The sequence below is a fragment of the Lacerta agilis genome, chromosome Z (assembly GCF_009819535.1).
Source record: "Lacerta agilis isolate rLacAgi1 chromosome Z, rLacAgi1.pri, whole genome shotgun sequence".
Taxonomy (NCBI): domain Eukaryota; kingdom Metazoa; phylum Chordata; class Lepidosauria; order Squamata; family Lacertidae; genus Lacerta; species Lacerta agilis.
The window spans coordinates 37,112,997-37,136,817 of NC_046331.1; the positions used below are offsets into that span (position 1 = coordinate 37,112,997).

Here is a 23,821-nt window from a genome sequence, read left to right on the forward strand (position 1 = left end):
AGGGTTTGGTGGTTTGATACCCATTAAGAACCTAAGAAGAACATGCTGGATCAGGCTAATGATCCATCTAGTCTTGCGTCCTGTCCTCACATTGGCTGGGCAGATGACTAGAGGAAGCCTGAAAGCAGAACCTGAGTCCAACACCACTCTCCCCACCTGAAATTCCAGGCAGCTGGCATTCAGAGGCACATTACCTCTGACAGTGGAGATAAAACATAGCCATCAGGGATAGTCCCCACTGACAGCCTTATCCTCCCTGAATTCATCTAATCCTTTTTCAAAGCCATCCAACTTGGTGGCAATCACTACTTCTGGGAGTGAATTCAAGAGTTTAACTCTGCGCTGTTGTGACTAAGTACCTTCTTTTGTCTGGCTTGAATATTCTAGCATTCAGTTTAGTGGCCCCTAGTTCCAGTATTATGAGAGAGGGAGATAAACTGTTCTCTTAATCTACTTTCGTTCCACCCGTGAATAATTTTACACACCTGTGTCTTGTATCCTCTTACTTGCGTTTTCTCTAAACTAAACTGAATCTTAATTTATTGTCATTGTTACACCCCTGAGGCTCTTCTTTCCCTAACACAATGCAGAGTGCCTGGTAGAATACACTGGTGGGAGAGGTGAGGAAGGCTGTTCTGGCTTCCAGTCGAACAGCAAGCAAAATGAGCAGGGTTGTGACCCTCATGTTTCTTGGCAGTCTGTCTTCTGGGCAGATATATAAGGAAGGCCTTTCTAAAGAAACCTGAATGTTTAAAACCATAACCTCGTTTTCTGTGTTGAGCGTGCATAGGTCTATTTAACATGCATTGTCAACCTGCCATGGATGGTAACAAGGCTTGGCTGATGCTTCCAGGCAAATGAGAGTTAGTGGGTTGTCTTAATGTGTGTGGCTTTTTGACAAGCAAGAAATGAATTTACCACTAACGGCGAATGTCTTCATTTTAGTGCATGACTCACGCTGGCTGTCTTTTTAAAAATATATTTTTTTTATTAAAGATTTTATTGGTTCACAAAAATGTGCATTGTCTTTTTTCAAGTTGTAGAGTCCTTTTTTTTACTTTTGATGTGAGACATTATACAGAATAAGGTGGGGGAAGAAGAAAGAGGAGAGGGGATTGGTGTAATATTTAGTGTGTTTGTGGGGCTGTCCAGATTTGGATTGCTAGGGGTTTCAGGGCCAAGATGAATAGGAAGGGAGATAGTGGGCACCCTTGTTTAGTACCTCTTTGTATTGCTATGGTATTAGAGTCCATACCATTGATCCTATATTTTGCTAAAGCTTGGGAGTAAATTTTTTTAAGGATTTGTAGGAAGTTGGTTAATACTGCTTAGAGGTATTTCCATTCTAAACAATCAAAGGCTTTAAGGATGTCTAGGGGCGATCAGGTTCAGTAATTTCCTGGTGTACACTAGCTGTCTTGGGCTTGGGTTAGTGGTGCTTCTACCACATGAAACATAAACTAGTCAAGGTAAGAGTTAAGGCACACATTTTGGTTGCCACTGAAATGCCATACACCAGGCATGGCCAAACCTGGCCCTCCAGCTGTTTTGGGACTACAACTCCCATCATCCCTAGCTAACAGGACCAGTGGTCAGGGATGATGGGAATTGTAGTCCCCAAACAGCTGGAGGGCCAAGTTTCCCATGCCTGGCCTAGGCCAGTGGAGAGGAACTTAGCTGCTCTCTGCATGATGTTGTTGGACTATGAATCACATCATTCCTAACCATCTGCCATTGTGGCTGGGGGTGATTGGAGTTGGAGTCCAACAACATCTGGAAAGGCCTCAGGTACCCCCATTCCTTCCTCTTCTTTTCAGTTTTGGGGGAGATGACTTCTGCTTGACTGTAATGCATTATTTACTGAGCTGTGCAGAAATACCAGTTTCTCTGCAGTGCAATGATTTCTTAACACCTTTCCTATTTGTGACATTATTATAAGGTACTGGTAATTTTCTTGCAGTGCAAAGTAGGGGGGAAAGGTTGATATTGCTACCTTTTGCAAAATTATGGCCCTGATCCTGCAACAAACCTAATGGATATTTCTCAAGAAACACCCACACTTGGGATGTGTGGGTGCACAAAGGAAATAGTTTCCTCTACAATCAAAAGTTTATATTTCAGATTATGGGAAATTAGGGACCTGGCCCTTTAATACACAATTTAAAAGGCATTAAGCTTCTTTATGTGGTCCAGACCCTATGGAGTTTGCACGGTGGGGGAAACAATTTAGAAAGCTGTCTTAAGCCAAATCAAACCATTGGAGAAGAACCATCACTCAGTAGAAGCCACTTGCTTTTTGTTCATTTGGTCCCATGTTCAGACCCTGGCATCTTCAGGTGGGGCTGGAAGAGAACATTGTCTGAAAAACCCCGGAGAGCTGCTGCCAGTCAGTGTACAGTGGTACCTCTGGTTAAGAACTTAATTTGTTCCGGAGGTCTGTTCTTAACCTGAAACCGTTCTTAACCTGAGGTACCACTTTAGCTAATGGGGCCTCCTGCTGCCACCGTGCCATCGGCGCACGATTTCTGTTCTCATCCTGAGGTAATGTTCTTAACCCGAGGTACTGTTTCTGGGTTAGCGGAGTCTGTAACCTGAAGCGACTGTAACCCGAGGTACCACTGTAGATAATTCTGAGCTATGTGGACCAGTGATCAACCTCAGCATAAGCCTGCTTCCTTTGTTCCTATTGGTCCATCTAGCTCAGTAAATAGTAATTGGCAGCTGCTGTCCAGGTGTCCAGATGTGAGTTTTTACCCTGCCCTACTCAGGGTGGGATATATGGGGGGGTGTTAGAGGAGGTGCACTCCGTTGATTCTCAAAACAGACAGATGCCAACACCAACAACTTAGATGCAAAAGATTGAACCTGGGACCTTATGCCTGCAAAGCGTATTGCTCTCCCACTGAATTAAGGCTCTTTCATGGGATAGAGGTTGGCGAGAGAAATGGGTCAAGGTAGGGCTGCAGCTATTGTTTATGAGAAGGGGCGATGTTATGCTTCTCCTGCCTGTTTAAGCAATTGAAATTGCTGCTTGCTTCTGACATGATGGAATTGTGACACGCAAAGTCACCAGAGCAAGAGTGGCTGAAAAACACTCTCCTGCCCATTCAGGAAGAACCCCACCCAGCTGTGCAATGGTTTACAGTCATGCCCTTCTGCTACGGACTCTGGGGACTCTGTGCCATCCTAGCCTCTGCATGCTTCCCTGCCCTTCTTGTGAACTCCAGCTCCTCCTTGCAAGAGCTGGAAGGAAGTGCTTTCCCCCATCTGTGTGAATTTCTGCCGAATTCTCCCCGTAATAACAAAGTAGTGGCTGGTATCTTTTTATCCTTCTCTTCTGGATTGACTCAGTGAAGAAAATCGAACTGTTAAAATATCCAGATAGTTTGTCGTTACTGTTGTTTCTGGTCAAGAGGGTTATCTAAAAGCAGTCAGAAACTGTGAATTCAGGTTGGCCAAAGAGCTCAGTGCATTTTGAAACTACATAATGTCTTCTGCCCTATACACAGTTTACTGGCTTTACTAACACCTGAGATAGAGAGAGAAATTCAGAGCTCCTCCTCCTTCTGCAAGTTTGCAATGTGTGTGCAATAGCAGTAAAGCAAAATGACACATGCATATTCCAACAAGAATGGCATTTCCCCTTTCTCCAGATCAAGAGGCAGTCAAGAAATGTATTTGAAGACTGACCACATTCTGAACCAAGAGCAGAATCACACACACATGCCCATGGGAGGGGAGTTTTGCATTTGCTAATTTCCCAAGGCTCTTGCAGCTACCTATCTTGTAACATCTAGGCTGTTTCATTCCTGGAATTTGCAGCGCTCTGTTTCTGGAAGAGTCCCCATCAGTGCAAGCCTATTTCAAAAGAGAGATAACAGCAGCTTAGCTCCACCAGAAAGTCTCACCCCTGAGAGCCTGTTTGAGGATGTTGGGGGCAGACAGCAGGGGTTGGGGGTTGCCTTCAGGCTTTTGTGGGCGTTCAGGAAGCAGCTGGCTGGCCACCACTGGAAACAGGATGCTGTCCTAGAATGGGCTTTTGGTGTGATCCAGCAGGTCTCTTCCTATGTTCCTCCTCTAGTCCTAGAGGTAGAGCCAAGAGGAGGCTGGAGTGACGCACGGCATCCTGAACGTCTGGTTCTCAGCTGAAAGCTGCAGCTTGCATAGCAAGAGAAACACAGTGTTGATGGAGGAGCTGCCTTGATCTGCCCCCACAAATCTCTAGGGTAGAGTTTCCCAAACTTGAGTCTCTAGATGTTTTGGACTGCAATTCACATCCTTGACCACTGGTCCTGCTAGCCATGGATGATGGGAGCTGTAGTTGAAAACAGCTGAATACCCAAGTTTGGGAAAACCTGCTTTAGGGAAGCTCTGCTGGGCAGGAGTTGGTTGCCATATACATGGTGGCATTTATTGGTCACCATAAACCACCACCGCTTAAACCCAATGACACATCTCTTTGTGCTTTAAACAAGTGACTCTTGAAGATGCTTCATTTCTGTCTGGCGTGGCAAGGGCAAAACCCAGGTTGTTGGTGCTACTCTAAAGATCGAAAACACAATGAGGTTATTAGCTTCCTCAGCAGGAGCATCTATAATTGGACTGCTGTAATTGGATGTATTTTCCAGTAAGTGCATCTTTCAATGCACCTCCTGGAAAGGAACGGAAGCAACATGGACTCATTTTACTTATTTCTTCAGTTGTTTAAGATGCTAAACATCCTGTTCTGCATGCAAGGAGCAAGAATGGAGGGTGGGTGTGCTTGATTCCAAAGGAGATCCCCCACCTTAGTTACCTCTGCACCGCCCCCAAGGTGTGACAGTTTGCTGCTGCATCTTGCAGCAGGTATGCTGGGCAGTTCAGTACTTCTAAAGTCACCTGTGATTTTGAAAACTGAGAGAAAGTTCAGTGTAGCAAGTTCAGTGTAGATGAAATGATGGCAAATGACTGTAGTGAAAAGAATGTCCTCTTGATAGATGGTTCAGCCAGACACACATATATATATATATATATATATATATATATATATATATATATAACATTGCGTTTATGTTTTGTGGATACAGAGAGGAGTGGCAACAGGAGAATTAGACACCTGCTTACTCTTTTGGAACAAATGGCTTACAGCATAAACATTTCTGAAATGCTCATTTGACCCACTGTTGAAAAATGTAATTGATGTGACTCCCTTCATTTTGCTATTTTTCTTGCTTTCTCTTTTCCTTACTCAATAAATGGGAAAATTGATCTGATTACTGCACCTGATTGATTCTTCTCATTCCTTTTCTCAGTTCTGTTTTTTTTTTAACCCCCCCCCCAAAAAAAACCCCAACTTTATTGTTTGGTCTTCTCATTCTGTTCTACATCTATTTGCTTTATATAAAGACATACTTTTTGAAGGATTGCAGCTTGGGATAAGTAGATTTGTGAGGCCTTGGGAGGAGAACCTTTGCAGGAGCAGAAGTACATTCCTCTACCAAATATATGACTGTGCGGCAGGGCATTTTGGTATGTGTAATGATACCATACTTGGTGAGGATGTTGGCAAGAGAAAAGCAACCGAAATGCACACAGTGGGGCAGATGGAGAAGCACATGTAGTCAGCATCTGAGACATAAAGGGCCCCTCCGGATTGGTGGTTTGTGTGTGGGTAGATTCTGCAACATGCCTTTGATGCAGTAATAGCTCACTAGTGGTAGATTTATACTGGACTGTCCGCATATCATTCCACTTTGTTGTTCTGTGATGGATCTCCAGCACTACTGCATTACAGCAGCCTAGAAGGGTGCTTTTGAACCGGACCCGGAAAGTGGTTGGCAGCCAGAGCAGTTGGGCCAGAATTGGTTTTCAGTGCTCAAGCTGTCTTGCCCCAGTGAGCTCCCTAGCCACCAAATTCTGCACCAGAAGGATAGACAATATTGGGCTGGATGGATTAATAGTATAATGAATGGCTTAAGGAATATACTACACACTATATTCCTAGTATAAGGAATCATCATGTATGTAGCTCAGGCAGAGCCAACATGGTGCCCTCCATATGCTGCTGGATTTCGATTCCCATCATCCTTGACCACTGGGAAGGCCAGCAGTGGCAGATGGGAGTTGTTGTCTATAACTTCTGGAGGACACCAGTCTGGCTAACCCATGTGGCTGAACAGCTTTTGAGTTGGTCTATGTCTCTGGACTTGCCAACAGAACATTGGTTTTGCCTAATGGTCAGGATTTTTGTTTTTGTTTTTTGGGAGCTGGCAGCCCAACACTTAGGTACTGTTTTAAGGTGAGCATGCCTCTGGACAGAAGTTGCTGGAGCGTGGACTTGTGGATCTCCTTGTAGACTTCCAAAGAGGTAGAATTATGGACTAGATATTGTGTCTGATCAAGCAGAACTGTTCTAATGTTTCTTTTGTGCAGTAGGCAGTTCCCACTTAAAATTGTTCCAAATGTTTGTTTTAAACTTCTGTCTGCACCTTTGTGCCTTTCCTGAATCTGAGGCAGTTTACCAGGATATGTGTACACATACATACATACATACATAGCCATCTCTGTACTGTAGTGATGTGGGTGGAAGAAACTATGTTTCATAAGTTAATTAGTAAGGGTGAATGGATGCCAATTGTAGATACAATAGGAAGCAATATTGGCAGTTTCAAAGTTGCAGTTAATGTGGTTTTCCCCACCCCAGATGATTTGCCCCATGTGTGCTTTAATTTTTGCCTCAGATATTTCAGGTCAAATACTTGTGGTATATTGGGACAGAAAATGTTGTTGTTGTTGTTGTTGTTGTTGTTAATCATATTTGTTAGTTGTTTCATACAAAAGCCTCAAAGCAACTTAATACTGTAGAGAAATAAAACCGGTTGAAAATGAAAGTGGAGTACTCCCCCCATACTTGCATTTACTAAATGCAAATGAAATAAGCATGCTGAGGTAGATCACTTATGAGGGCAGAATCTCTGGCCCACAGCCCTAGTTTGGTCTAATTAGCTTCTGGGTTTAGCCAACGAGGCCATTTTGGACAAGCTGTACAGCTGCCTGTGACTGTCAGTCACCTGACACCAGAGATCTCCAGCCAAAGTGCTGAGGTCCCACAGCACTAAGGTTGTAGATATGCCCTTGCTCGCTCCTTGATAGTAAAAGGGAGCAGCAGAAGCTTATATCTGAACTTAGCCCTGTGGGATGTCACTGAAGTGGTAAGATCGGACATAAGTCTGTCTCTGTTCTGTGGCTTGAGGTTTGATGTCAGGTGATTTACAGGTGAGTGGCCCCAGCCACCTGTCAAAAATGGCCCACAGAAGTGTCAGGATATTATTACAAGCCGAGCTGCAAAAGCTGCAGCAGCGAGGCCAGCATGACTATGTGTCTGTTTTTATCCTGTGGGAAAGCCACCAGTTCTACCAGCTTTCTCACACACGTGATGTTTTTGTACTTTACTATTGTTTTTTACTTTCGTTTCTGGCTTGAGAGATGCCGGACACGCTAATGCACAGCTCTGTCTTACTGAGCTGGCTAGCAGAGACATATTCAGCATCTTATCTACAATAAAGTAGTCTTAGCCTTAATGGCTTGTGTGTGTTGTTCTTCACACTGGGGAACAATCACATATCAATGTGCCCCTGGACTCGTGTAGCCAGGAGGGCACGCAGGCTTCATCCCTACCTGGGGATCAGTCTCACAACTTGCCCCCGCGGGACGTTTCCTAACAAGAAGATGGTCCAGTTCTGGATCTGGTTCCCACTTGATTCACTAGGTTATCAGAACATTTTCAGAGGAAACCTGAATTGTTTCCAGTACTATTACCCTGTGCAGATTACCCTGAATTCCCATTCAAAATTTACAGTTCAGAATTTTGCAGGAATCCCACATTACTACTTTGCTGTCCACTACAGCTTTGGCCAAGCCACTTAGGGAAATTCTATCTTGTAGTGTTTTATGTCTTGGAGCCTTATTGCTCAAACTGATCAAATGGCCATATGAACAGAGCTTCCAGATGTTGCTCCTTTTTGGCTAGGCTTTCAAATTGTGTCATAATGCAGTCACAGCTTCCATTTTTAACTATTGCTTCTGGACTCAGGACAACTTTTTAGGTTATTTTTTCCCTACTCCACCCTTCTTGCATTTTATAAGGAGAAAAAGTCCTTGGGTGTGCCTCTTCTTTTGAATTGCCTTGTGTTTTAAAATGCTAACAGTTATAAATGGTGTGTGCATTGTTCGTGCTGTTGGAAACACAATTTTTATGAGTGCAAAACTGCGGTTGTGTTTTGCTTTGTTAGTTGACTCCTTATCAGGTTAGCAGTCAGCGATGCTGGCAGTCAAGAAAAAAAGATTTGGAAAAGTATGCAAAAACCTGTTTTGAGATTTGGATGGCAAAACAAAGAAGTGGGGCTGTATCTAACACTAGTCCTAGCAGACCCCCTGAAATTAATGAACATGGCTAACTTGGGTTTGTTAATTTCAGTGGGTGGCATTCAACCAAGTTTTCCTCAGAGCAGACCCATTGAAATGGATGGACCTTACTTAAGCTGTAGCCATTCATTTCAATGGGTGTGCTCCAAGTAATACTTCATTGAATGCCACCCATTGGGTCTACTCTTGGACTAGCATAGACTAGCATGGGATAGAACCCATGGTGTACTTTATTTGGAAGGGAGAATTTTCAAAAGGCCACCAGGAATAGAATGTGGTGTTCTTTTAGATCTAATTTTAACATGTCTTTCTTTCAAACTTCCTTAGGGCGAAGGCTGCCGTACTGTCCCTCTTTCTGGCCATGTAGGATTTGACAGCCTTCCTGACCAGCTGGTTAATAAATCGGTTAGCCATGGTTTCTGTTTCAACATCTTGTGTGTGGGTGAGTACAACACTTCTCTCCCCCCCCCCTTTCCATTTTTGGAAAATTCTGTTGCTGAATGGGGACTCCTCATGAAGGTAAACTTGCCTAACAAAGTAATCCTTTGACTTATCCAGAACACACATTATGTGTTGTCATCTGATCCAGTTTTTAACAGCAGATAAACAAGGATCACTGCCTCTTTGGGTGGTCTGAAGATGATGAGGTGGGATGAGCTCTGTGTAGTGCTTTGCTGGGACAAATGAGCTGAAGCACAGAGGTTTACACTGAAGGCGTGTAGGATTTGTTGACTTGGGATGTGATGTTCTTTTATGGAAAACCAGCTGGGTGGCTTGTTTTTAAGCCCGTTGTTGCTGGAAAGAATAGACACACAGAGGTTCTTCCAAATGTGATGCTGTTGCTGTGAGTTTGCTGGTTCCAATGATGTACCTTCATTTATGTTTGATTCGGGCATCCCCCACCCCACCCCTCTCACATGATTAGTTATCACATGGAAGAGTGAGGACAAGGCTGTGTTAGATGGTCTCCCTGTGTAACCAAATTTTGCATGATAGCTCCTGAGGAGCAGCTAGTCACCTGCGTTTTGGATACAGTTGGGTGCTCTTTTATATCAAGGTGGCAGACTGAACCTTTCAGAACTGTACCAATTTTAATCAAGTTTTGCAAGATGGTTCTGGAGATGAAGGAGAAGTTCTTTATCTATGTTGGGACACAATTGGACACCATTTTGAATCAAGCTGGCAATCCGTTGTATCCAGACATGGATTAAAACCCTGCTTTTTGATCTCTGGAACTGTGCATTGGATGAGTTCGTCTGCAGAGGGGAGCTTGCTCTACATGTGTTGCCTTCCTCTCTGATCAGGGTTCCACGTCACAGTGGGAGCCTGAAGTTCACAGAGCAGGCTTTCTCTACAGAGATGCCACCCCTAGTTAAAACAGCAGATGAAGGGAGAGAGAACTGATTCTGGACTGCACAACATCAGTTATTGGTGGGGAAGTTGCACAGCTGAAAACCCAAGCTGAAATGGGTCTAAATGATCTGTTTCTGACCATGCCCTTCTTGAATAGCTTGACAAAAAAGGGGGGATGTTGGTGACTGGGCGATAGTCGTTTACCACTTCTGGGTTCAGGGGGGACCCCTTAAGCAGCAGGTAGATCACAGCATCCTTGTGGCCCAAGGGAAACTCCCCTCTTCCTGCTCCTAATTAAATATCTCCCGCCTGCTTTTTCCTGATCGAAGCTGCCACCAACTGACAGCTGCTGTTAGCCCTGCTGAGGGAAATACTACAGATTCTAGTATTATGCCTATATTCCTCCCTACAGAAGGGCTTTCAGCAGCTTTGAGGGATTCGGATTTACATTCGTAAAACAGCATTTGGGTAGGGGGGGGTAGTTGAAATACCTCCTTCTGCTGCTCTGATGAAAACTGAAGCTGCTTTAAAGTAAAACAAGTTAGGAGATGATAATGGATCTTCTGCACCGAGTTTGCCACAACACATTTATTCTGTGTGTGTGTGTGTGTTTGTGAGATGGGGTGTTGTGCATAAACCCTGCACGTTGAAAGGTTGAGCTCAACTTGCTGACTGCCTGCGTAGGAAGCTGCCGAGTTGCTATATGTAACTAGGTGACACGCTCTCTTGACGCTGCTCTAGTTTCAAGGTAATGCTAATAGACAATGGCAGGTGTGCTGGAAGGAGAATTCCATAGTTCAGGAAGCAGTGCTGTTGTGATACATTTTGAAGTTGGGGAGCAGCTCAAGACAATCCCCCTCCACCAACCATGCCCCCACCCCAAGGGGAGTCCAAAAACACAGGCAGCTGTATTGATCCACGCAAGGCCAGTCCAATACATTTTGGCACTTGAGGCAAACCACAAATGGTGCCTCTCGCCAGGGAAGAAGGGGTGAGTGAAGTTCTACAAGGGAGTGGGGCAGGAATAATGATCTAACATTGGGGACAAGGGTGGGAGGAGACCAGCAGTGCCTCCTATTCACTAAGAGACCATGGTAGAGGTTGCATGGGGGCAGATCTTGCCTCCAGGGAGTATGTTGCAGCCACCAGTGGCATTGCAGCAGCAGCAGCAGCAGGTGATGCATTCCTGGGAAACCAGATCTACTGTCTCTGTGGATCCTGTTTAAAGCATTGCCCACCCCCAAAAAACCCTCTTTTCTGTTTTAAGGCTCCTCTCTTTTTTTTGTTTAAAAAAGATTACACTTCTTTAAAATCAACAATAAGCTCAGTTAGAAAGAAAAATAATAATTGTAAGTACCCACTGCTAGGGATTCAAACAATAAGACATTCTAGGGATTAGATTTGAGCTGATTCCAGTACTCGTTGGGTAACATGCCCTGCAGTGTTGGGGCCACAGCTAGAAAGGCCCCACTTCAGCCATTCACATTTGTCATGGCCTCTTCTGATAATAGCAGTGGACATGAGGGCTGACATTGAGAGAAGCCTTCCCTTCCCTAAGGTATTAATGGACTCAGGTGACACAAGGCTTTCTAACTAGAAGCAGGACTTTCAGCTAGAAATCTGCCTGTGAAGATGGCTTTTGTGGCTTCTCCTCTGCCAGGAAGTGAGCTGCTATTTCCGCACCAACTGTAGCTTTTGAACCACGCAGAGCACATTGCAGTAGATGGCCTTTGAGGATGCATGCTTGCAGGCATGGGGCCCTTTGATCTAGGAGAGGCTGCAGTTTCCAAACCAAATTGTTGTCAAATGCTTTTTGCTGCAGCTTCTGCCAGAACTTGTAGATCAGGGATGGTGAACTGGGGGGGGGGGGAGAGAGAGAGATGATAGATGCTGCTGGACACTAACTCCCATCATCTCTAGCCAGCATGGCCAGTGGTCAGACACCTAATGCCATATGACACCAGGAGCAGAGATCTCCAATCAAAGCGCTGAGGTCCCACAGCACTAAGATCAAATAAATGTCCTTCATTGCTCCTTGATAGTGAAAAGGAGCTTCAGATTTATACTCCCAACAATATCTGAAGGGTCACAGGTGCCCCCATCCCTGTTCTAAACTCAGCATCTGGACGCCAGTAGCATGCCTAGATTGCAAACCCAATTAGCTAAGGGGCATGAATTCACACCATTAATGTTTTCAGGGAAGTCCTAGAACACCTGCTTTACATGCAAGTTCCAGGTTCAGCCCCTTGCATATTGAGATAGGACTGGTAAGGTCTCTTGCCTGAAACGCTAGAGAGACACTGCCTGTCAGTGAGGACAGTATTGAGCTTAATAGACCAATTGCCTGACTTAGTATAAGGCACTTTCCTGGGCTCATTCCAGTTCTCTCTCTTGACTGCTGGAGAACAGTGCAGCACAATCTCTGTCAGCTTTGGGAGTTGAGAGTTGCATTGCACTGAGTCAAACCACCCAGCTTGCTGTTGTCTGCACTGCCTGACAATCGGTTTTCTAAGGTTTCAGACAAGGTTTTTCCTACCTGAAGTTGTTGGGGATTAAACTTGGGACCTTCTGCATGCAGAGCAGGTGCTCTACTACTGAGCTAGTGCCCTTCACTGATACCCTTCAGATCCTTCTTCAGGACCTATTATGGTCAAGCAGTTGTTGAAATTTAGTTGGTTATTATTGATAGCTTCCACTATGAAAAAAAAGCAATGTATAGTGAAGCTATTGAAAGTGGTACAAAAAAAAAAGCATTTAAGCAAGCTTTATTTTTGGAAGCCGCAAGTCACCTTTGATGGAAATTGGAGAAACATAAATTCTTTCTCTTCTGCATTTCCCTCCTCCCTTCGGAACCCCATTGGATGCAAGCCTGCTCTTTTGATTACATTTTGTTCCAATTACATTACAAACAAAAGACTTTGAAATCATATCAGAGAGCTTAAAGTAGCTGCTTTCTAGATTTCTTAGCAGAAAAATATCTCTGTACTTGATAGGAAATGCAGAAAATGTAGAGCTCGGCAGAAAGCATAGTGTTCTCTGAGGCTCAGTGCATTAATAAAAAAAAGGTTGGGCATTGCCTCTAAACACTTTACAGTGGTGCCCCGCTAGACGAAAAACTCGCTAGACGAAAAACTCACTAGACGAAGGCATTCATCTAGCGGAAGGCTGCCCCGCTAGACGAAAAAGTCTATGGGGCTGCCTCGCAAGACGAAAAATTTTCGTCTTTTTTTTCCGTTTTGCGGAGCGCGGCTGTCATTGCCGCTCTGCAAGACGAAAAACCCGCTAGACAAAAATTTTCACAGAACGAATTATTTTCGTCTAGCGGGGCACCACTGTACTTCTGTTTAGATATTGGTTGCCAACCAGGCTGTGATACTATGACTTGTAGAAGGTTTGCAAACTAAGATTGGGGGTTAAATACTTCATCTGCACTGAACATACCCTGGTTAAATTGTTTGTTTATTTATTAAATGCATTACTTGCTCTTTTTGCCATGGCAGCTCAAGGCAACTTATAGTATTTTAAGCAAAAAAACAAACATTCATACATTAAAATCAGCATTTTAGAAAATCTAAAGTACAATTTTATATATATATATATATATATATATAACAACTACATCTTACCCATGCAAAAAGTCTATAGGTAGTTAAAAGTCAAAGGCCTGATAGAAGAGGAATAATTTTGCCCGGTGCCTAAAGATATGTAATGATGGTGCCAGGTGAGCATACCTAGGGAGAGCATTCCACAAGGAGAGTGCCAGTATTGATAGGGCTGGTTCTCTTGTTACCCTGCCTCTCCATCCTTTCTGTTTATTAAGGTGACTGCTCTTGCTGGTGTCTTTCTATACACATCCTCCAGGGCAGTGCTTTGTTCAATAAAACTAAACCTTGGTTTCATTGCCCATTTGTGATCTTAACCATGGTTAAAACAACAAACTATGGTTAGCACTAACCAAGGTTCAGCATTCCAGGTCATATGGCACCGGTAATACAGTTTTGGTAAACGAGACACACTGCCTTCCTGTTGAGTGAATTATGCACATAAAAATTTGACTGCCTTGTGCAGTTTCTAATGTGCTGTCTGCCCTGTTTAGCTGGAAAGAAATCTGAAGGGAGTTGACAGCTGCGCTTCAGCTATTACCTTCGGTGGACAGGAGAGCAACCCACTTTCCCATTAGCCTGGAATTCTGTTACAGGCTAACAGTGGTGTCCCCACCCCCCAGGGGATTTAGTAAATACAAAGTTGTCCGTTCTGATACTTCGTATTAAAAGCAGTGAGGAACTGTCATGGCCCTCAAAGCACTAACCTGATCTTACGAGTCGTCTATAAGCAGGAGGAAACCACATACCTCAGCGTATTACTAATATGAATACCTTAGCATTTATTCGGTGCTAAAGTGTTGAAAAGCATTTTGCATAGATAAGCCTTACTGCTGCAACCCTGAAATGTTGGGCAATGTTTATTATACTTATTTTGCAGAAGGGAGACTGGGTCAGGGAGAGCGATGGAGGCTGGCCTAAGGCCATGTAATGACTTTTTGAAAGCTCTTGTGGTGTCATAGTTAGAGTGCAAGGTTAAGACTGATCAGAGTTCAAATTCCAACTCTGCCATGCATATAACATTGGGACAGACCACCTCTCTCAGCCTAACCAATCTCTACAGGGTTGTTGTACACAAAAGGGGACAGCAATGAAGGGCACCTTGAACTCTTACCATGGCTGCATCAGACTTTGTGTTCTTTAAAAACTGATATATATGATGATGTGTGACCTCAGTTAATGGATGTATTCAGTCTTTACCCAACTTGGCTACTCCAGATCATGCCAATGGGGTAGTTAGATGCTATTTTTCTGTATAAAAATGTTTTAAGAGTGCAGGAATTAGATGCTTTCTGCTTGATCATCAGAACTCATGGTCTGATACACACAGAGAGCTCTGTCCCTCTTCTTTTAAAAGTTGGGTCTGGCAGAGACTTCCTAGCTTTGGCAAGCTGTGAAAGATTGCATGCTCAAAACTCGATGACCTCTCTGTCAGGAAGCGCTGCCTGGGCACAGCTCCAGGATAGAGTCTCATTGAGAGTTGAGATTGGTCTGTAATGTCCCATTCCAGGAAACTCTTGAATTCAAAAGCAATAAATCCATACACTTTCCTCCCAGAGATGTGATGCAGTCTGCACCTCCTTCTGATGAGGGCCCATTTTTTTGGGTTCTGTTCCATGAAATCCGTAGCTCATTAAATATCTGTTACTGTTTCTTGGCAATAACCCAGGTAAGGCAGTAGCACCCAATATCTTTATTAGAGCTGGCTGGGGAAAAAAGCAAAATATAGAGAACTGGTTTGTGAATTCCAGAAAACACTTCCTCATGCTCAATTGTTAAAGGATAAAAAGAAAGAAAAGGAAGTGACAGGGTGGAGTTCTGGGTAGGAAAGCTGGTAGCAGATGAGATGGAAGCCCAGACTACAGTCTATTTCAGTCTTAAAATGGCATTTAGTGAAGCTCTTTGCAGACAAATTAGCTCAGATTGTGCCCCATTGCTTTAGTTGCACCAAGGTATATTAGGACAAAGAAGCAATGACTCCCAGTAGTGGGAGTTGGAGGGGGCCGAAGACTCTGTTACTATTTCTGAAGCGGTGTCCCTGTGTACAGTGTCCTAGAGAGTCACCCAAACAGCGGAAAGGGGGAGCTTTTTAGCCACTGTATGCTCCAGGGCTAAGCATTTAAGAATAGTGAAAATGCAAAGTGCTTCAGTTTCATGAGAATAGTGTGCAGGAAGACACAAGCTATTGGCAGCTTTCTCCTGCCTTCTGTACCATTTTCCTGCTGCTCTTTGCCCTGCAGGTTTCATTCGCTGCAGTTGACACCATTTAAGTGTGGTTAGTTTTGGAGAGAGGACTTTCAGCATGAAAACGGCACAGGGGTGTAGTCAAATCCCACCCCACATACTACGGTCCCAGTATGTACATACCCCCCTCCGCTGGGGCCAAGAAAAACAAACCATCAACTTTCTCCAACCTGGTGCCCTTTAGGATATTTTGGACCACATCTCCTTTCAACCTAGCCAGCCCAGCCTTATGGTCCTGAAGCTGATGGGAATTGTGATCCAAAACATCCCAAAGAGCACCAGGTTGAGAAAGACTGATCTAGTCCAAGTGTCACACTGGATGTTGGGATATTGCCTCTTTCCATGTTTGCACAGATGTCATCCACTTGTAGTGCTTCAATTTCTTAGTGCTGTGATCATAACTTCGGGCTCTTTATGGAATGTTCATTTATCTGTTTCCCTGTTTTAAAGATTTATTTATTTGAGGCGTTTCTATAGGGCTTAATCATTAGCAACTCTAAGCGGTGCATAGGAATCGTGTTTTGCTTCATTTCTTGTAGGTTAAATGTTTGCTGCTTATGTGTGTGTGTCCCCCAACTCACATGATGCCAGTTTTTAATTAAAACTGTGTTTTTAATGGCCTTTAGTGATGACAGGGGTTGTTGTTTTTTAGCACAGTGTGGGGTGTTCACTTAAACAATAAAAATACAGTGGTATACCTCAGGTTACATACGCTTCAGGTTACATACGCTTCAGGTTACATACTCCGCTAACCCAGAAATAACACTTCAGGTTAAGAACTTTGCTTCAGGATAAGAACAGAAATTGTGCTCTGGCGGTGCAGCGGCAGCAGGAGGTCCCGTTAGCTAAAGTGGTGCTTCAGGTTAAGAACGGACCTCCAGAACGAATTAAGTTCTTAACCCGAGGTACCACTGTACTTATTTATAGCTAGATATATCCCTGAATTAAATCTGGCCCAAAGAGACAAGGTTCACTATAGTTGGTGGGAAAGGATGTCTGAGCCAGCTGATACTTTTCTTTAAAAGGCAGAAAGAGATTCTAATTTAGGATTGGCATAGTCAGGCACACGGTATCTCTCCTGAGACTCATGGCAGGCATCCATGCCATCTATGCCGCTGTTGTGTTCCCAGCACTGTAAAGAGGCCCAATATGGGGTTAACCTGGGACTTTAGCCCCAAAGCATATGCAGTCATGAAAAAGATAGTGCCTTTGACCACACACAGAGTGCTCACTGGTGAGGGGATGGAAACTACAGATAGCATTTTCACAGGCATTAGGAAGAACAGCTTCCTGGGGCTGGTTTACACATCCATGTGCAATGCTTGATTACCATTCATTGGATGGCTTTCAACTGAATATATGAACTGAAGGGGTGACATTTGAACTGGGTCCAGTCTCTTAGCCACTTACACAGTACCAATGCTGGGTCAGTGGTCAGGTAAGCTGGTTATTTGCAAGCCTGGATTTGTATCTGGAGGCCCTGCATGTGTTTTAGAAATTAAGTCTAGTCTTCCGTTCCAGTAAGTATCTCCCATGTTGCTCCTCATCAAATGGTGGTACTTTGGTATGGACTGATCATGTGCTGTGGGCCATGAAATATTTACCTCTGAAAGTAAACATATTTTGATACGGGGGCAGGGGGCAGGCCTGCAAAGGTTTCCTTGATCCAGTGCATTTTAAATGCCCTGGCAGTACCCTTCTCCTTTTCTGCCATCACTACTTGGAGACGGCTTCAGCCATGGTTGTAGTTAGATAATTATGCCTCCAGATGGACAATAATTGGCAGTCTCTGGTCCTTTAATGCAAGGTGCTTTTACAGGAAGAAAAACACTTTGCTCAGAAAGGGAGCAGGAAAGCCACTTAAATTGCTGGGTCAATGTCCTATCTCATCCAGAATTCTTACCGCTGACTAGGAAATACAGTGACAGAAAGCTTTCCTATCCATGTTCACAGAGAAAGATGGTAGACATCTTCCATTGCACTTCATACAGATACTACTCTCAAATGCTGTCTTTATAGCCACGTTGTCTCAAAATTGGGAGCATGCAGTATACCTCAGAATACTGGATGCTGGCGACAAAGATGAGCTAGGGGTGGGACAGCCAAGTCTTTTATCACAGACCTAAATTGGGAGGGCCCATAGGTAGTGCCCATTGGCTCTGCACTCTTGCTTTAGGCGGTAAGAGAAGTAAATTTTGGTTGGATCCTCACTTGCTTTGCCCTAGGAACTACCAGCGAGCTAGACTGTAGGGATCTCTTAACAGAGAATTACCAGTGCCCCTTATTGAAGGTTTGGTTCTCAGAATGTGTTGTGTGAAGCCACAGCCATCAAAAGTAGTACAAAAACAATGCAAGTTTTATAGTTTCGATAAAGTCCTGAGAATCATCCTCAACTACCTGAGGTAATGGTGAGCCAGGTTCACCATGGTGAACTGAATGTGCCATCATGTGGTGAGCGCTGGTAATTATGTCAGGATGAGCTCCACTTTTCAGTGGGGTGGCTCTTGTGTAGTAAAGCACTTGGCCCCAGTTCATACATGTGATCATGTTGCCATGGCAATTTATGGAAGGGCCATACTGTATTGTATGGGCCTTGCACAGGACGCATTGCTGCTTTCCTCACCAGGACCATACCTCCTTTGGAGTAGCTCAGTGGACTAACTTGTGACTTGCATCAGTGGTGGAAACCTACAGCCTCATTTCTACATGAGTCCTGCAGCCTAGTTTCAGGAGGATGGGGAAAACGGGTGGAAGGAAGTGTCAAGAGAGAAAGTGGGGTGGCAGAAAGTAAGAAAAGTGGATGTCCTGTTTACTTTTGGTTCTGGCTCCAAGGCCTTCAGCCACACCATCCCCAGCATCCAATTATCAGTGCCCCTTATTGAAGGGATAATTCTCAGAATGTGTTGTGTGAAGCCATGGCAGTCAAAAGTGGTACCAAAACAATGCAGGTTTTATAGTTTCGATAATGTCCTGAGAATCGTCCTCAACTACCTGAGGTAATGATGAGCCAGTTTCACCATTCTTCAGCCACGCCACCCCCAGCATACAGCCCTCAACAGATTCCCACCCCCCCCTTTGAGGGAATGTGGCCTTTCACTGAAAAACAGTTACTCATCCTGCCCTACCTGATACTATCTAGGTTACCATGGAAACATGACATTTGGCTCCAAGGTAGTGATTTCTCACACTGCATTGGTAGCCCAAAACTAAAGAGGTGCACGACCATGGGCATCTGCAATAATTTTACCAAGGGGCAAGCAAAATAAATCACTGAAAGAAGGGAGTGGGCTGGTTTATCACACACAAGCAGATGAGAAGAACAGGGTCTGAACGCTTTGCCTGTTATCTCAGGTTATACAAATGCTAAAAACGTATTGGTTCTTTTTTAAATGAAAGCTGGGAATCTGGGAATTCGCTCTCCTTAAAAAAAATTGCCTGCTGAAAGTGGATGGATTTTTTTTAATGGACTAAAAGACATTTTCTCTTGTAATGGCTTAGATTTCCCTGCCTTCCCCCATCCCCTGAGGGCAAATGCTTTCCTGGTCTGTGATGCAGGAAATGTGTGTCAGTGCATTAATGTACTACTAAAAAGAAAGAAAGGCTGGAGACAGATCAGCAGTGAGTTGTAACATTGCACTTGGTTGATGTGGCTAGATTTTGATGGATTCCTGCTACAAATGATGCTTAGATACACTTTTGCAAAATCCAAATGCTTTTTCTTTTTTAAATTGCCTGAAATGGAAGTGCAGCTAGATAAAATAAAGGATGAGAAAATATACAGCAAGACTTTTTTTTTTAATAAAAAAACCCCATACACTTGAAGTATCAGCTTTAAATTATCAGCTTTTCAATTGGATTGTTCTACTGCTCCAACTCTGACCAGTTGGCCCTCTCTCCCTTTTATTACTAATGTTTTAATTAAATTATGAATATCGAGAGAAATACTAAAGAAGTTATATCCATGTGAGATGAACTATAAAATATCCCGTTTGATGAAATTGCTGTAAAGCAGGGGTAGGCAACCTAAGGCCCGGGGGCCAGATGTGGCCCAATTGCCTTCTAAATCCAGCCTGCGGATGGGCCGGGAATCAGCTTGTTTTTACATGAGTAGAATGTTTCCTTTTATTTAAAATGCATCTCTGGATTATTTGTGGGGCATAGGAATTCGTTCATTCCCCCCCCCCCAAAAAAAAATATAGTTCGGCCCACCACATGGTCTGTGGGCTGAAAAAGGTTGCTGACCCCTGCTGTAAAGGAAGGCATAATGTTAAAAAAAGAAGATATTTCACATGTGTAAAGGTAAAGGGACCCCTGACCATTAGGTCCAATCACAGACGACTCTGGGGTTGCGTCGCTCATCTCTCTTTACTGGCCGAGGGAGCCGGCGTACAGCTTTCGGGTCATGTGGCCAGCATGACTAAGCCGCTTCTGGTGAACCGGAGCAGCGCATGGAAACGTCGTTTACCTTCCCGCTGGAGCGGTACCTATTTATCTACTTGCACTTTGACGTGCTTTCGAACTGCTAGGTGGGCAGGAGCAGAGACCGAGCAACGGGAGCTCACCCCGTTGCGGGGATTCGAACCGCTGACCTTCTGATCAGCAAGCCCTAGGCTCAGTGGTTTAACCCACAGCACCACCTGCGTCCCATTTCACATGTGTAGGCAGTGTTAAACAATTACATGTTGAGGATAATTTACCTCTGTACAGAGAACGATGCCTGTCTAAAAAGACAGATGAGCAGTTGGTGGGCGAATATTACACATTATATAAATGGGTGTCATATTACTTCAATTGAATCTTTCTTAGAGATAGTTGGCCCTTTCCCTTAAGGGTTTTCACTGGGCTGTGAAAATATTCTTGTCCTTCCAGGCGGAGATATTCTGCCTGTAGGATGGATGGTCTTTGAGCTGTAGATAAAACAATGAGTGATTTACAACTCTAAAGAAGGCTCACCTGAGCTGAAACGAGCTGGACTAACATAATAATTTTTTAAAAAAAACATTATTTCCAGAATCTTTAAAAATTAATGTATACTGTCTTTTTGTGGTACTTTGTTTTTATCTTTATATTTTTTGAAACAACCCTGAGCAAACTATTACCGTATTTTTCGCTCCATAAGAGGCACTTTTTTTCTCCCAAAAAGTAAGGGGAGATGTCTGTGCGTCTTATGGAGCGAATGGTGGTCCCTGGTGCTGAATTGTCCAGGGGCCAAAAGCAGATCCTGCTTTTTTTAAAAGAAAGAAAGAGAAGGAGGTGTTGAAAGGTCCCTGCTCAGCAGCTGATCAGCAAGAGATCGGGAGAGAGATAAGACTCCCGGCTCCCTCTGGCCCCGCCCCCTTGCCCAGGCTTCCATTGTTGAATGTGCCTGCAGAGGGAGGCTGTTTGTTTCCCCAGCCACATGTAACCGGCTGATTAGATTATCTTTCTGCAAACTGTAGAAAGGGCTCCTTAAGAATCTGCAGAAATGTGAGTTGAACCCCATAAAAATGGGGCTTTTCCTCTTGCTTTCCCCCCTTTGCAAAAAAGCTGCACAAATCTGAGCTGATCCTCAAAAAACCAGGGCTTTCCCCCTTTCCTCCTCTAAAAACTAGGTGCATCTTATGTTCAGGAGCGTCTTATGGAGCTAAAAATACAGTATTTCCTACCCCTAGTCTGAATTCTTTTGAAAAGCTGTGTGTGTGTGTGTGTGTGTGTGTATGTGTGCGTGTGCTTCACTGTTTGAGCTGTTTGAGGATTTATGTTTTCTGCTGCTTTCCAGTGGATTTTATGGTTCTTCAATTTGTTTGATGATGATTTTTAATTGTTGGTTTTTATTTGCTTTGAATACAGACAGTGGGAAAGTAGGGTTCAAATACATAAGACAAAAATTAACAATTTTCATCAGCACTGTTCCGATTCTGTTGTGTAATGTTTAACTTGCTTAACTAACTACAGGCCCAAAATGAGGCACTGTGTATTTTTAATGTCTTGTAAAACATTTTGCTTTCTCCCCCCCCCCTTCCCCAAAGGAGAAACAGGGCTTGGGAAATCAACGTTGATGGATACCCTTTTCAATACTAAATTTGAAGGTGAGCCAGCCTCTCATTCGCAGCCAGGAGTTCAGCTGAAATCCAGTACTTACGATCTCCAGGAAAGCAATGTCCATCTGAAATTGACCATTGTTAGCACGGTGGGCTTTGGGGATCAGATTAACAAAGAGGACAGGTAAGCAAAAGTTTGTTCTTGATTAAATGGAAATCAGGTTGTCTCTGTCCCCCACTTTATTGCCTGTCTAACAGTCAATGATTGTCAGCTCTGAATATATGTTAGTAGCCAATTTGGGGAAAGATCTAGGAAGCTGTGTTATATCAGGCAAGTTGGCTAGATCAGGCTTCACCAACCTGGTTCTCTCCAGATGTTTTGGACTGCAGCCCCCATCAGCCCCAACTAGCATGGGCGCCAGGTTAGTGAACACTGGGCTAAACGAACCAGTCTGTCTGTTTGTGTGATACAGCTTCATGTCTATGAACCGCCCCAAAGTCACCAACTTTTTCCAGCTTGCAAAATGCACAGTTGCGATCTTCTTCCATTAGGTTTGTTTATGGTTCTACGTTGCTCAGATGGAGCAGACCACTATTACGGTGTGAGTCCTTTAAAAGAGGCCCCGTGGAAACAGAGTATACATGTTCCACAGGGCCTCTTTTGAAAGACTCACCCTGTAGTAGTAATAGTAGTGTTATGAGCATGATAGCTTTGTTTTGTTTTGTTTATTGTTTTGTTTCGCTTCGCTTTACTTTGCAAGTTGACCACCATTGTATTGTCTGAATTGACTCTCTGGAGATATGTTTGCTCATTGGAATGGCCCTGGTTGACTCAAGGATGGCTTCGAGGGGGAGACATTGCTTTTCATGAAAGGCTTTGTGTGGTCCATGTGATTACATAAATTAGGAAGAGACTTTTGCTTCTTTAATGATTGAAGCATTGGACAATTTCACATATTACAACATGTTCCATGTTTTCTCCCTCTTTCTATTTTTATAAAGCTATAAATCTATTGTGGAATTCATTGATGCCCAGTTCGAATCTTACCTGCAAGAGGAACTGAAAATCAAGCGGGTGCTACATAACTACCATGACTCCCGCATCCATGCCTGCTTGTACTTCATTGCCCCCACGGGCCACTCTTTGAAATCCCTGGATTTGGTAACAATGAAGAAGCTTGATAGCAAGGTAGGAGTCAGGTTGACACCCAGAGGGGAAATGTCATTGGTCATTATTCTCGTCTCGGCTCAACTACAAATTGCTTCCTTCTCTTTCGCATCTACCACGTTGTTTCCTGTACTTTGGGCATGGGTCAAAGCTCAGTGGCAGACCAGGTGCTCTGCATGCTGGAGGTCCCAGGTTCAATCCCTGCCATCACCAGTTAAGAAAGAACAGGCAGCAGGTAATGCAAAAATCATCTCCGTACCTGAGACCATAGAGAGCTACTTCTTATCAGAGTGGACATTAATGGGCTAAGTGTAAGATTGTTCAGTGCAAGGTCGTTTCTTATGTTCTATGAGAAACTTAGGGCAACTTTAAACATTCAAAGCCCCCCCTTTTATTTCTTGGTTTCTCCACAGGTAAATATCATTCCTATTATCGCCAAATCCGATGCCATTTCCAAAAGCGAGCTGACGAAATTCAAGATTAAGATCACAAGTGAGCTTGTCAGCAACGGGGTGCAGATCTATCAGTTCCCTACAGATGACGAGTCCGTGGCAGAGATAAACGGGACTATGAATGTAAGGCAATAATGCCAGCTGCTATAGTTTATTCTGGGCAAATTTCCTTCTGTCTCTTACGTTTGAAAACAGGGGTAAAAATACCAGCCTGCCATTTTATAGGGCTGTTGTTATGATTTCCTTGATGATGTACATTGAGTACTTCGAATGTTCTAAAGGCACAATATAAATGATGCCGTTGTTATTTTTACATATAGAGTGTGGGGTATATTTTATCAAAGTGCACCCATATTGTCTCAGCCAAGAGTGATGTGTGATAGTGAAAAGCAAATCTTTCACCAGTTGAAATAATCTGGTGGGTAGAACATTTTTCTTGACTGCAGTGTGGGAGATTTGTTGGCTTTACTTTCATAGGCACCAGCTGTATTCTCATGCAACATTGAGCCCAAAATTTAAGTACGTACCCTGGTACATATACCAGGATTTGGGGCATGTGTGAAGATGGCCATTGCCTCA

General features: G+C 43.8%; 1 protein-coding gene across 5 annotated transcripts in view; it reads left to right on the forward strand.

The window, feature by feature from the left end:
• Positions 1–23,821, forward strand: part of SEPTIN6 (septin 6) — a 49,048-nt gene that overhangs the window by 6,196 nt on the left and 19,031 nt on the right. For all 5 annotated transcript variants that reach the window (XM_033138360.1, XM_033138358.1, XM_033138356.1 and 2 more), the window contains exons 2-5: positions 8,731–8,845; positions 21,611–21,806; positions 22,625–22,811; positions 23,204–23,365. In XM_033138360.1, the coding sequence (XP_032994251.1) occupies positions 8,731–8,845; positions 21,611–21,806; positions 22,625–22,811; positions 23,204–23,365 (660 nt within the window). The remainder of the gene's footprint in view (positions 1–8,730; positions 8,846–21,610; positions 21,807–22,624; positions 22,812–23,203; positions 23,366–23,821) is intronic.